The sequence below is a fragment of the Mobula hypostoma genome, chromosome 3 (genome assembly GCF_963921235.1).
Source record: "Mobula hypostoma chromosome 3, sMobHyp1.1, whole genome shotgun sequence".
Taxonomy (NCBI): Eukaryota; Metazoa; Chordata; class Chondrichthyes; order Myliobatiformes; family Myliobatidae; genus Mobula; species Mobula hypostoma.
In genome coordinates, this window is record NC_086099.1 from 163566223 (window position 1) to 163580643 (window position 14421).

The 14421-nt window shown below is 41.4% G+C and overlaps 1 protein-coding gene across 10 annotated transcripts in view; it reads left to right on the forward strand.

The window, feature by feature from the left end:
- tpk1 (thiamin pyrophosphokinase 1) overlaps positions 1 to 14421 on the forward strand; it is a 399771-nt gene that overhangs the window by 14080 nt on the left and 371270 nt on the right. For all 10 annotated transcript variants that reach the window (XM_063044013.1, XM_063044014.1, XM_063044017.1 and 7 more), the window contains one exon: positions 4289 to 4365. In XM_063044013.1, the coding sequence (XP_062900083.1) occupies positions 4347 to 4365 (19 nt within the window). In that variant the 5' untranslated portion in view covers positions 4289 to 4346. The remainder of the gene's footprint in view (positions 1 to 4288; positions 4366 to 14421) is intronic.

Below are 14421 nucleotides of genomic sequence, written 5' to 3' on the forward strand. Positions count from 1 at the left end.
TCCATCGATAGCTATTAGGATCTAATACAGTTTTATAGTTCTATAGTAGTATTGATAGTGTTCTAATTTGTACTGTATTTCATTCAAATACACAATTTGTTACTCAGTTAAATTGTAGTTTGTCTTTTTTGTATTTTTTTAACTATTTCCATGAAATCGGAAATCGGGACAGCTGTTTAATTGGGCCAAAATGTATTGGTCCGAATGTGTTCCCATTACCTGGAATCCACTGTATTTTAAGGAAATTTTAACATGACAGAAGCATGAATGTAACGTGCTACTTATGATGTGCACTATGTACTATTGGAGTATCTGTGTTACTCGCGTGCTTTCTCTTCCTGTTTCTTAAGAGCACTTCTTTGCTGGCTGGTCACCAGTATGTCATATTTCAAAATACTTCATAAGCACTGCTCGATAATGTTCAATTAAGTACTTTACCTTTCTTTATGGAATAAAGTTGGTCTCATTTGGTAAATTCTCTGCTTGAAATGGAGAGCTTCACAAAGTTTTTTTGCCCTTGACTAAAGTTAACATTTGAGATTCCATAGATGCTGCCTGACCTGCTGAGTTCCTCCAGCATGTTGTGTGTGTTTGGATTTCCAGCATTCGCAGATTCTCTCTTCTTTGTAAAATATATAAGAATTGAGTTTATTGTCACTGACAGTTGTTGTTTATGGTAGAAGTACAGAGCAAGAAATAAAAAAAATCCAGTGCTGTACAATAATAAATAAATAATGCAAAAGAGGAATAGTGAAGTGGTGTTCATAGGTTTATAAACCATTTAGAAATTGATGACAAGAAGGGAAGAAGCTGCTCCTAAAATGTTGAATATGCAAGTTCACGCTCCTGTACTTGCTCACTGATGGTAATAATGAGACGAGGACATGTTCCGGATGGTGAAGGTCATTAATGATGGATGCCACCATGAGGCACTATGTTTTTGGAGATGGCCTCGATGGTGAGGAATTGACTGAGCCCACAATCCTCTGCATACTCATTGGATCCTGTGCTTTGGAGTCTCCGTGCCAGGCAGTGATGCAACCAGTCAGAATGTTGTCCACATATTTCTGTAGAAATTTACAAGAGACTTCAGTGACATTGCAAATCTTCTCAAACTCCTAACAGGGTAGATCTGCCGCCATGCCTTTGTGATTGGATCAATATGTTGAGCATAGACAGATCCTCAGATTTTGACACTCGCGAACTTGAAGCTGCTTAAGGTTTCCCCTGCAGACACCTCAATGAGGGCTCGTGTGTGTCCTTCTGACTTCCCTTTCCTGAAGTCTACAATCATTTCCTTGGTTTTACTGACATTGAGTTCAAGGTTATGTTGCGACTCCATTTAACCAGTTGATCTATCTTAACTCCTGTACATCTCATTGTTGCCATCTGAGATTGTGCCAATTATAGTGGTGTCTTTGGTGAATTTATAGATGGCCTTTGAGCTGTGCCTAGCCACACAGTTTTGAGAATAGAGAGAGTAGAGCAGCAGCTGAGCACGCGTTCTTGAGGTGCGCCTGTGTTGATCATTAGCGGTAAAGGCCAATTTATACTTGTGCGTCAACTCGTCACCATAGGTAAGGCGTAGCCGCGTACCCTACACTGTACCATCGGCCATAGCCTGGCACGCACCCCCCCAAAAATGTAACTACGCATCGCGGCGACGCAGACCGCAACACTGTGATTGGTTTGCTTGGTAGCATCGCATTTCCTCCTATGCTGCAATAGCTTCCCATTGGGCGACTGAAGGGCAGGGAAAGAACTCTAGCTGCAATGCTTTCCATAAAGCTTTACAGACCTCCGAAATTATGGAGGACCCAGTGCTTGATGCCATTTTGTAGCTAGCTGCTACAGCCTGTTGACTTCCACCTGAAGCTAAAACTCAAATGGTGATTGCCAGTCTCTGAGTATACTGTGGGTACACTGATGCGAAATGAATGGTTGGAGACGATGAACCAAATCGTCAAATCTACCTGCCAATATCCGAAAATATTTGAAATGCATTTCCTCGTCCAAGCACAGAGAATTCACGCTCCTTTAGTTTCAGTCACCATTGTTTGAAGTTTGAGTTTCTTCGTGTTGAGTTTCAACACGAAGAAACTTAACACAGTGGCATAGAAACCCCACTGCTAACTAGCGTTTTGGTGGTGAATTGCAGAGCGACGCAGACACACCAACGCACAAGTAGAAATGCTCACAACGGGGTAGCCCACTTGTGTAAGCTACGGCGTGAGCTAGTACACACAAGTATAAATCAGCCTTAACTCTGATCTCCCGATGTGGATGTTAAGGATCTCGTTGCAGTGAGAGGTACAGAGACCTAGATTTTAAGCACATAAGGACATTATGTTCTGAGGCTTGTTGATTAATACTGAACGAATGGTGTTGAACACTGAGCCGTACTCAATAAACAGCAGTCTGACATAGGTATTGCTGTTGTTATCAAGTGATCCAAGGGCAAGTGGAGAGCCAGTAAGACTGCATGTGATATAGAGCTGTGGCGGTAAGCAAATTGCAGCAGCTCCGGGCCCCTGCTCCGGCAGGAGTTAATTCTAGCAATGCTCAAACTCTCAAAGCACTTTATCACAGTAGATTAGAGTGCTTCCAGGCAATAGTCATTTAGGCAGCTCACCAGTATAATTGATGCCCTTTTGAAGTAGATAGGAAACCTTTCTCTGATTGCAGCAGTGAGAGTTTGAACAGTGCAGCCATTTGGTTAATGTACACCAACAGACCTGATGATAGAAGTCAGATAAGGACTCATTGGTGAGTCGGATCGTTTGAAGTTCAAAGTTCGCATGGCTCTGGTAATGAGAAGTGGCAAAAATATACTTTGGATTAGTGATATTAAGGAAAACTGCTGTTAAAATAGGATGTCCCAGCTTCAGCCACAGAGATAACCCTTACCAATGAAAATAAGTACAGTTGAATTACTATATCAAGTAATTTTATTTATAAATACCTGGACACAGCTTGCTTTGTTGTATATTGTGGGTGTGCATGCTGTTTGTTCTAGTTACTGCTGTTTTGCATTATGAAAATATAGAAAAAGTTGCTGTTCATTTGTGACGCCCACCAAGTGAAGGAAGGAATCTAATTTTTATTAAGGGTCTTTTTGTTGGTATTCCATCTTTTATGGCCCGATATCTGGAGGAATGTCAGTTGGATGACCTTTACTTGGCATAATAATAACCAATGCGCACACACAAAATGGTGGAGGGGCTCTTCAGGTCAGACGGCGTCTGCGGAAATGAATGAACAGTTGATGTTTTGGTCTGATTCTTCAGGATGCGAAAGGAAGAGCGAAGATGCCAGAATAAAATGGTGGGGGGAGGGGAAGGAAGCCATCTGGAAGGCGATCGGTGAAGCCAGGTGGGTAGGAGAGATAAAGGGCTGATAGGTGAGGAAGGAATCTGATAGGAGAGGAGAGAGGAAAAGAGATGTGGATCCAGGGAGAGGTGAGAAGAGATAAGAGGCCAGAGTGGGGAATAGAAGAGGGCAGGGGGAGGGAATTTTTCTTTTATCGGAAGGCAAAATCGATATTCATGCCATCAGGTTGGAGGCTACCCAGATGGAATATTAGGTGTCACTCTTCCACTCCTATAGTGGCCTCATCTTGGGCCAACAGAAGGCCATGGACTAACATGTCGGAACAAGAATGAGAATTGGAATTAAAATGTTTGGCTACCGGAAGTTCTGCTTTTGGTGGATGGAGCAGAGGTGCACAACGAAGTGGTCCCCCAATTTTCAATGTAGAGGAGGCCACATTGGGAGCACCGGACACAGTAGATGTCCTCGCAGATTCACAGGTCAGGTATTGCCTCACCTAGAAGGACTTTTGGGGCACTGAATGGTGAGGGAGGAGGTGAATGGGCACTTCTGCTGCTTGCAGGAATAAGTGCGGGGAAGGATGAATGGACAAGGGAATCCCGGAGGGAGTGATCCCTGCAGTAAGCGGGGTGGGGGGAGGTAAAGAAATGTTTGGTGGTAGAATCCCTTTAAAGATGGTAGAAATTGCGGAGGATGATGTGTCGGAAGTGGAGGATCATGGGGTGGTAGGTAAGGACAAGAGGAACTCTATCACTGTTAAGGCGGTGTGAAGATGGGGTTCATGTGGATGTTAAGGAAATGAAGGAAAAGTACGTGAGGGCAGCACACTTCCTGCATCTGCAGACTTTATCATGTTTATAATAATAACCAATGTATACTTTCTTATCAATTTGTATATTGGTTAAATTAGTGACAAATAGATTTTAAATCTGTCCTCATTGCCTTTTGAATCTACCAGGTGAAATAATGAAGTCAGACATCTGAGGAATTGAAAGTTCAGTTTACTGCTGCGTTTGATGTGTTGGAATACAAAAGGTAGGTGTTTGATAATGGTCTTCACCTTGAACCCATGCTTGGATGATCTTGGCAAATGGTTGCCTGAGGTGTTTGTTGCCATTCTGCTGTAGCCTTTAAACAGCACCGAAATGTAAACAGTATGTGACTGGGATTGGAGGAGAAGTTGGAAGTAAAATCCAGGGTAGACAAGAATTAATGCTATGAGATCCTGTTAGCTTCATTTTTTTACTGAAGTAAAATCTTTCCCATCGAGAAAATGCTGTTAACTTTAAGTAGGATTACACTGTTTATTTAAAGAAAAATCTGTTTTTTTCATGGCTTTGACAGTATAATAAAAATAACATCCATCAATCCAAAAAGCATGGCAATGCAGTTTATTAAAAAAACATTATATCTTTTGGGCCAAAAACATGGAGACTTGTTTTTGCTCAGAAAAATCTTATTATGTCAAACATTTTAGGGTACAAATCCAGTGCTCAGCATCACCCTTGATAGCCATCCTGTGGATTTCTGTCTGTGGGTTGTAAATAGAAAATATTGCTCAGCTCTCTGCCTTTAATTACTATTCAAAATGTGCAATTGCACTTGAAAAGAATGCAGCTACATATGTTGCTTTTGTCTGCAACTTTCGTTGTCCTGCCATGGCTAACTTCAATATATAATAATGCATCATTCATAGAACATAGAACATAGCACATAGCACATTACAGGCCCTTCAGCCCACAATGTTGTACCAACCATGTAAGCTACTCTAGAAACTGCCTAGAATTTTCATACTGCATAGCCCTCTATTTTCCTAAGTTCCACGTGCCTATCTAAGAGTTTCTTAAAAGACCCTATTGTATCCGTCTCTACCACCTTCACTGGCAGTGCATTACGCACACTCACCACTCTCTGTGTGAAAAAATTACCTCTGACATCCCCCTTGTGCCTTCTTCTAAGCACCTTAAAACTGTGCCCCCTCGTGTTAGCCATTTCAACCCTGGGAAAAAGCCTCTGGCCATCCACATGATCAATGCCTCTCATCATCTTATACACCTCTCATCCTCTGTTGCTCCAAGGAAAAAAGGCCAAGGTCACTCAACCTGTTCTTATAAGGCATGCTGCCCAGTCCAAGCAACATCCTTATAAATCTCCTCTGAGCTCTTTCTATAGTATCCACATCCTTCCTGTAGTGAGGTGACCAGAACTGAACACAATACCCCAAGTAGGACACAGCGCTCCAAGTAATACTACTGTTTTGTTTTCCTGAGAAAACACTCCAGGAGATTTTGCAGGAACATTCAAAATGTACCATCCCATAGGTTCCTTACGTATGGCCGTATGTTAGGATTACAGGATATCTCAGCAGCACTATATTCTTCTACAACTAAATCCAGTTGAGCATTTAGTAAGTTCCCTTGTTCAAACTTTTCTGCATTCCTGTTATAACTTACCTCACATAAAGATCATGGAAGTGATTTTTAAAATTCAATATCTCATATCTTTTAGTAGTGAGTGGTGAATTCCGTAAGGGTAAATTTCTGTTAACTGTGGTGTAGCTTGGAGATTGGTCTGTATCTAGTTTTGAATAAATAGGAGGATTACTTGCCATGCGACATGCCCTCAGAGTGCTTAATTGTTTTTCTATTAGTGATGTTAAGCCAGCATTTATTGCCCATTCTTGGTAGTGAAACTTTCGCCAATGCAACCTATACAAATTGGTTGGGTTGTACCACAGCAGGGTTGCCAGAGCCGTTGGGAGGGTTTAAACTAATTTGGGAGAGCTTAAACTAATTTGGCAGGGGGATGAGAACTGGAGTGATAGGGCTGAGGTATATAAGTTGGCACATAATTTAGTGAGTCTGTGAGGAAAAACAGGCAGATAATAGGGCAAAGTTCCAGTCAATGGGATGAATTGAAGCGTAACGTGTGCAAAATTGAAAAGGATGACTGAAGGTGTTATATTTGAATGCAGGAAGCATTTTTGGAACAGCTTGTGGTTGAGTGCACTAGGGGAAGGGCAGTTCTGGATTGAGTGCTGTATAATGAACCAGATTTTATTAGGGAGCTTAAAGTAAAGGAACCCTTAGGAGGCAGTGAATATAATATGATAGAATTCACCCTGCACTTTGAGAGGGAGAAGATAAAGTTAGATGTTTCAGTGTTCCAGTAGAGTAAAGGGAATTGAGAGAGGAGCTGTCCAGAGTTGATTGAAAGGGGACACTAGCATGGATGACAGCAGAACAGCAATGGCTTGATTTTCTTGGGCAACTTGGAAGGCACGGGATAGATGCATCCCAAAGATGAAGTATCCTAAAGGGAGGTTGAGGAAAAGAGAGTGCATATAATACCACAAAAATCTGTGGGAAGTTAAAGGATTGTGAAGCTTTTAAAGCCAACTGAAGGAAACTTTAAAAAAGTCTCTTGAGAGAAAAGATGAGATATGAAGGTAATAATATCAAAGGGGATACCAAAGGATATTTCAGATATATAGAGTAAAAGAGAGGTGAAAGTGGAGACTGGACTGTTGGAAAATAACACTGGAGAGATAGTATTGGGAGACAAAGAAATTTCAACCAAACTTAATAAATATTTTGCTTCAGTGTTCACCGTGGAGGACACCAGCATTATGCCAGAAATTCATGAGTCAGGGGGCAGAAGTGAATGTTGTTGCTATTTCTAAGGAGAAGGTGCTTAGGGACCTGAAAGATCTGAAGGTAGATAAGTCACCTAGATCAGGGGACCTATTCTGGTTGGCTGCCAGTGACCAGTGATGTTTTGCTGGGTTGGTACTTGGACTGCATCTTTTCACATTATATATCAGTGAATTGGATGATGGAATTGATGGCTTTGTGTCAAGTTTGCAGATGATAAAAAGATAGGTAGAGAGGCTAGTTGTGTTGAGGAAGAGGGAGTCTGCAGAAGGCCTGAAACAGATTGGAAGAATGGGCAAAGTTGTTGCAGATGGAATGTAGTATAGGGAAGTGCATGTTCATGCACTTTGGTAGAAGGAATAAAGATGTAGGCTGTTTTCTAAATGGGGAGAAAATTCAAAAAACAGAAATGGTAAAGGATTTGGGAGTCCTCGGCTAACTTCAGGTTGAGTCAGTGGTAAGGAATACAAATCCAATGTTAGCATTAATTTGAGAGGACTAGAATATAAAAGCAAGGATATAATGCTGATGCCTTGTAAGGCATTGTTGAGACCATATTTTGACAATTGTGAACAGTTTTCAGCTCCGTATATAGAAGAGGATTGTTGATATTGGAGAGGGTCCAGAGGAGGTTTGTGAGAAAAATTCAGGAATGAAAGGGATAAAATATGAGGAGTGTTTGATGGCTCTGGGCCTGTACTCGCTGGAGGTCAGAAGAATGGTGGGGGCGGGGTAGGGGTACGGGGTGGGATGTGGGATCTCATTGAAATGTATCGAATATTGAAAGGCCTCAATAGAGTGGATGTGGTGAGAAGTTTCCTGTAGTGGGTGAGTCTAGCACCAGAAGGCACAGCCTCAGCACAGAGGGACATGGAACAGAGTTGTGGAGGAATTTCTTTAGCAAGAGAGTAGTGAATCTGTGGAATTCATTGCCAGGGATGTCTGTGGAGGCAAAGTCTCTGGGTACATTTCAAGAAAGGGTTGATAGGTTCTTGATTAGTCAAAGGTTGTGGGGAGGAAGCCGGAGAATAGTGTTGAGAGGGATAATAAATAAGCCATGATGGAATGGTGGAGCAGACTTGATGGGCCAAATGGCCTAATTCTTCTCCTATGTCCTATGATATTATAGTCTTATGGGACCAATATAGTAACGGGGGGTTTGCTGGTCCTATTGACGCGAGTTGACACCAGTTTGGCAGAATGACAACAACTTCAAAAGGTCATTTGGGAAGGAGAGAAATAGAGTGGAAAAGGGAAGTTAAAAAGGTAGTAAGCAAAATAAATAGATGGCAAAAATAAATTCAAGAAGTCAAAGGGTGTTGAAGTACATAAAAATGTTACAGCAAGGTAGGTGAATTAATGGTACAAATAAAAGTAAATAGCTACAGGCTATCTCATTGCTATTTTAGAAATACAGTAACAAATGGAACAAAACTGAGAGTTAAATATTCTCTGATAATTAACATCTTGGGAAGCATAACAATAAGGGAAAGGGCATTATTAATAAGGAAGGGGATAAGTCTGGTGGAGGAAAATGATTCTGGCTGGTTAGATTATGTAGAATAGAATCAAATCTGGTCAATCTAAGAAATAATAAAGCGCAGAAAAGCTTGGTAGAACGTATCTGTAGGCCGCTCCACTAAATAACAATTAAATATTCTCTAAAATTAGGAAACATGGGAGGAATTTTTATTGAAGCATGCAATATTCTTAAAGGACTTGATAGGTAAGATACAGGGTAGATGATTCCCGGTGTGTGAACTTCATGACGAGGATCATAGTTTCAGAATAAGAGACAGGCCATTTAGTTCTGAGAAGTGCAGATTTTTTTTTCCTTGGAGTTTGGTGAATCCTTTGGAATTTTCTTCTCTGGTGCAAAGGCTCACTTGTTGGGTTCATTCAGAAGAGAAGTGGTTAATATCCAAACATTTAGGGAATCATGGATTACGTGGTTGGTGTTAGAAAATGGAGCTAAAGAAGAAGATAAGCCATGATCTCAATGAATGGCAGAGTAGACTGGATAGTCCAATAATTCCATTTAATATCAAAGAAACAAATACAATATACATCTTGAAATTCTTTTTCTTCGCAGACATCCACAGAAACAGAATAGTGCCCCAGAGAATGAGTGAGAGTTTTTAACGTTAGAACTCCAAAGCCCCCCACTCCCCCCTCCCATGCACATGCAGCAGCAAAGCAATGACCCTCCCCCACCCCCACCACTTCCACAAAAAGCACCAACACCTTCCATCCGCCAAGCATGCAATGGTAAGGCCCTTAATGACGACCATGATCTGCTGTGCAACGAAAATTATTTATTTGACAATTTGACTCTCTCTCTCTCTCCCTAATAATGGGAAAAAGAGGTGTCCCCTTTCACAGCACCAGGGGAGACATAGCAAAACAACTCGCTGATTTAAGGTGTTAAAAGTTTATCGTGCTACTTCTTTTCCCCGAGTTCTGTGACCCAAGAATCGGCAACAATCTTGCACCCATCAATGAGAGAGAGAGAGAGAAAAAGAAACTCGCCAATTACACAGCCTCCTACAGCTGATCCGCTGTTCCTGATGTTCCGTTTTCTCCCGCCACGCTTCAATTTGCGTCATCAGCCTAGAATCGGCCTGTCCACAGGGCCATGAAACCTTGGAACCTCAAAGGCACGCTCGTTTACTTGGGATATCGGAAGATGGCCGATTGTGAGCCCATGGGAGGGGTCCCACCACAGCAATGAACCAAAGTCTGAGTGTAATTCCAGGTCAGGGTCTTCAACAGAACCCCATCCACCCTGAAAGGGAAAGGGAGAGACATCAGCTAGCTAAGTCGACTCAGGCCTAGAGATCCAGCGTCAGGCATGATGATGGACTCTCCACTTCTTCCTCTCCCTCATCAGTATGTTCAGTTCATCTACAATAGCCGCGCCACTGTCTTGTAGGAGCGTGTTGACCAGAGTCTTGGGAGGGCGCCCAGGGTTCATCCTCCCATGCTTGGGCTCCCATATGATGACTAGGCTGGCAGGTAGCTCGGGGTGGCGTAGACAGTGCCTCGCTAGTTGCAGTCTTCTCGCCTAGATTTTAGTGGTGAGCATCGGTAGGTTGTCATAGGGCTCGACACTCGTCATGTGCTGTTGCCAACTCACGTCAAGACCCATCGTCTTGGTGAGTGTCCACACCTCGCATCCGTACGTGAGAATGGACTCTATGACTGCTATGAAGATCTTTTTAAGCCCTCTGGCCAGGATCGGCTTCCAGATTTCCTTCATGTCGTTCATAGCCCTCCACGCCAGCGCCTTCCGTATCTTTATGTCCTTCTCCGAACTCATCATTCTTGACCCGAGGTACTTGAAGTCAAAGACTTCCTTAATGGTATCACCATCCGCCTCTTGCCTTGATGCACAGAGTTGGCATCACAGGCAAGCAGCTACGAGATCTCCATCCTGGGGATCCAAGAACACTGTCATGTATACCCTGACGAAGAGATAAGGTTCACAGAGGTAGAGGGGATGCACCTCATCACCTCGTCCGTGTGGAGAGAGCCGACGACGATGTCAGCACAAGGTGGAGTAGGGCTGATGTTGAACCGCAAGGTGAAGGAGGCACTGAGGGGCGTAGTCTCAGTCAGTGACAGAATCCTTACTGCGGAATTCAACGGAAACCCGGCGACCTCTGTCATCACCACAACTGCAGCGAGGAGAAGGAGGTGGAGGCCTTCTACAGTGAACTTCACGAAGCTGTATCACCAGACGGAGAGATTTCAAAGGTAAAAATTAAGCTGTTTTTGTAGATGAATGCAAAGGTGTTGCAATTTATCGTCATCAAGACACTGCCTCCGCCTGCATCAACTCCAAATGGCCTCTTCATTCTGTTTAATTTTGTGTGGATGTCATTAATACACCTAAAGCGCATAGCAAATTAGTTTTTGTGAAGCAAGGTAGGGAGCTCCACTACTTGGATCCCAGAATAGTAAAGGAATAGTGTAATGTAACTTACCGTACACATGCTTCCTTGACTTTGGTTGGTAGAAGCCGGGGGTTTGGACTCATGTTAAACAACACATGATACACACTGGCTCTCAATACTACTAATATTTAAGATGGTGTGTGGAGTTTCATCAAGTGAGCTACTTCTCCGTTCAAAAAGTAGGCTGTATCCTTTGGTCTTACACTCTCCCTCCATAGGAAACACCTCTCCACATCCACTCTATCAAGGTGTTTCACCATTTGATAGGCTTCATTGAGGTCACCCCTTATTCTTCTGAATTCCAGTGATTACAGGCTGTTAGAATACCTTTCCATTACTGATGTCAGGCTCACCGGCCTATCATTTTCTGGTTTATTTTTAGAGCCTTTCTTAAACAGCGGAACAGCGTTGGCTATCCTCCAACCCTCTGGTAGCTCAGCTGTCGCAAAGGATGATTTAAATATCTCTGTTAGGACTGTTTAGCACTTGCCTCCTGCAGGGTCTGATGGAACACCTTGTCAGGCCTTGGGGATTTGTCTATTCTAATTTACCTCAGGACAACAAATGCCCCTCCTCTGTAATCTGTATATGATCCATGAAGCTGATGCCACTTTGCCTCACTTCTGTAGATTCTGTCTGTCTCCTGAATAAGTACAAATGCAATTTTTTAAAATACTAATCAAAAATTAACAGTGAACACCTTGAACCTTGAACAGTTTCTACTGCTGTGCAGTGTTCAGCAGAAAGCATCCTGAAAATGGATAATGAATATCCATAATAGCAGTTCCAACAGAGATATTTCTGGTTAACCATTGAACTATTTCAATGCTTGTCTTTGATCCTGAGTCGTTTACTATTATAGTGCCTGTTTCATCATTAAGTGAATAGTTTGCTCTGTTGCATGAGTTTGAGTCTCTTCTGACATCTCTCCTGAAAGACTGTATCAAATGTTTTCTGCATTTTCATATCAATGGCATATGCAGAAACCCGCTTGTCCATTTTTTTTTAGCACTCTATAATAATACTTTAGGGTTTGTAAGGTTCACTCTGAAAGATAGATGTTCCTGAGGTGGAAAAGCTTCCTGATCTGTGGCCTTCCTCCCTTTCCCATCTCCCTTTACTTGCAGATTGACTTGCTGTCGCTAAGGTTGTCTTGCCTTCCCAGTTATGGCATACTCAAAGAAGAGTAGGTATTCATTTGCCAGTTTCCATTCTCACAGATGTGGCCTGATCTGCTGAGTGTTTCCAGCATTTTCTGTTTTTGTTTTAGCTTTTTATATTGATTTTCATTATTTGATGATATGACTTGCTCTATTGCTGCATATCTGGGCAATGTGAGATCTTGTCACCATATCATAAATGTGCATTTCCACATAGAGCATCTAAATGGAACCAGTTCACATCCCAGAGTGTAGAAATATGCTTAATTTTACTACCAACGATCTATAAAGAACAAGGAATTATGTCTCATCCCATTCTCCTGGAAATGTCATGAAAATCTTGAAGCACTAATTGAGCATTAGAGTATTGTGCATCTGACATCCTCAAAGGTTGCTGTAGTGCAGCTTTGAAATGCATAAAATTAGCTTGGTTAGTGGTAGAATTATAGCTCTAGAACGGATACGTTGGAAAATGCTTCCGTGGCAAACTATCAACTGTAAGGACTGAGAGAGAAAGGAAAAAAAAATTCTACATGAAGGTAATCAAAACTGCAAAGAAAACCTCTGGGAAGTTAAACACAGAAGTCAGCATTTGCTAATTCTACAAAGTTTAAAAAACTTGAGAAACGGTCACATATTTCATAATGTGGGATCGGCGCTTGTCAGATAAACTGACTTTTATGTTACTAATTGAAGTCCAAGCACTATTTTACTTTCTGGATTTCTGTCATCTGAATACTTACCAATTCTTGCAACTTTGTGTCTTTTTTTTTAAAAAAAGGTTGTTTTGTCGCAGAAGTTTGTGACATCTGCAGAAATAGTTTCAAAGTAATTTTTAACTTTCTCAGTTTGACTTTGATCTCTAAAGTCCTTAGTCCATGAAGAATTCAAGGAAAAGAAATAAGATTAATGCATGGTGTCAGACATACTTCTGCTTGGTATGGTTTTAATATTGGACATGCCTCAGTGAAGAACATGATAGCTAATTGATCCAGCTGCATTAAAGGAGAGGGCAAGAAGACATGCCTGGATGAATTTAAAAAATAAGTTAGGGTGTTACGGTTATGAACATTCAGAGGCGGTCCTTAATAAGAAATTCCCTTTTCTTTGGTTGGTGGTCTAATGAGGGAAAATAAAGCAGGTAGCAACCAGTAAGGTACTTCAACACAGAATAATGAAAATTTTTTGGTTTATATAGAGAATATATTTGTCTACAGTTTTATTACTGTTAATTCAATTTCCTACTTTTGATAAAGTTTTGGGAGGGGGTATAACAGACAAATGAGAAGTATTGCAGCTGATAACTTGAATTCTTAATGACCATATTGCTGGGTCAATGGTCTTGTAGTAATGAGGAGCTTTAAATAAATTTATTAGTACAGAAATTATTCTAGAGAAATTAAGGGAACTAAAAGCTGACAGATCTCCTGGAATTGATGGCATATATGTAGGGTTTTAAAATGACGTGACTACAGAAACTGAGTTTGTGTTTGAGTTCCCTGCATGATACGATGGTCTCTGCAAATTGTAGTGATATCAAGCTGTTGTTCAAGAGAATAGAGATGGAAAAACATGACTTGAGAACAGTTTGTCTGCTATCTGTGCAAACATAAATGCCATTTATAATTAGGTATGTGTTTACACAATGCAGAGAATTATTTTATAGGGCAGAAGTAGCATAGAATTAAGAATATAAAATGGTATTGGACAAATCATTTGGAGTATTAGGAGGATTTTATTTGCAGCATAGATTAAGGAAACAATATATGGTGTGTATTTTTAAAATATTTGGCAATGTTGTATTAAATAAAAGAGGAAGTAGGTTTGGAGATGGCAAAAAACAAAGATTGTGGGTTAGTTTAAGGATCAGAACAGGAATAAGCCATTTTCAGGTTGGTAGCATATTACTGTTGAGATGTCATAAAGTTACCACGATAACTGGGATAAGAAGGCCAAGTGCAATATACCAGAGGATGCTGATGTCATTAACCTAAGTTGGAAAGTTTAGTGAGGAAGCTGCAAAGAGCCTGCAAATGCAAATCGTTAATGAGTGTTAAAGAATGTACTGATGAAATATAGTTCCGAGAATGGTGGAATCCACTTCAGTTGGAAACATAGAGGACTAGGGTATGTTTACATTTTGAAGGAGTGAGAATGGTTGACACTCAGAGGCCCTGGATGAATAGACAAGAATCAAAAAGTTAACATGGCAGATTCATGGGAAAACAGATTTCAGTGTCTCAACTAAGGAGCTGTTTATTGACTATTGGAGGAAGAAGCTGGAGGTCCATGAGCCAGTTCTCATTAGGTGAGTGGAATTGG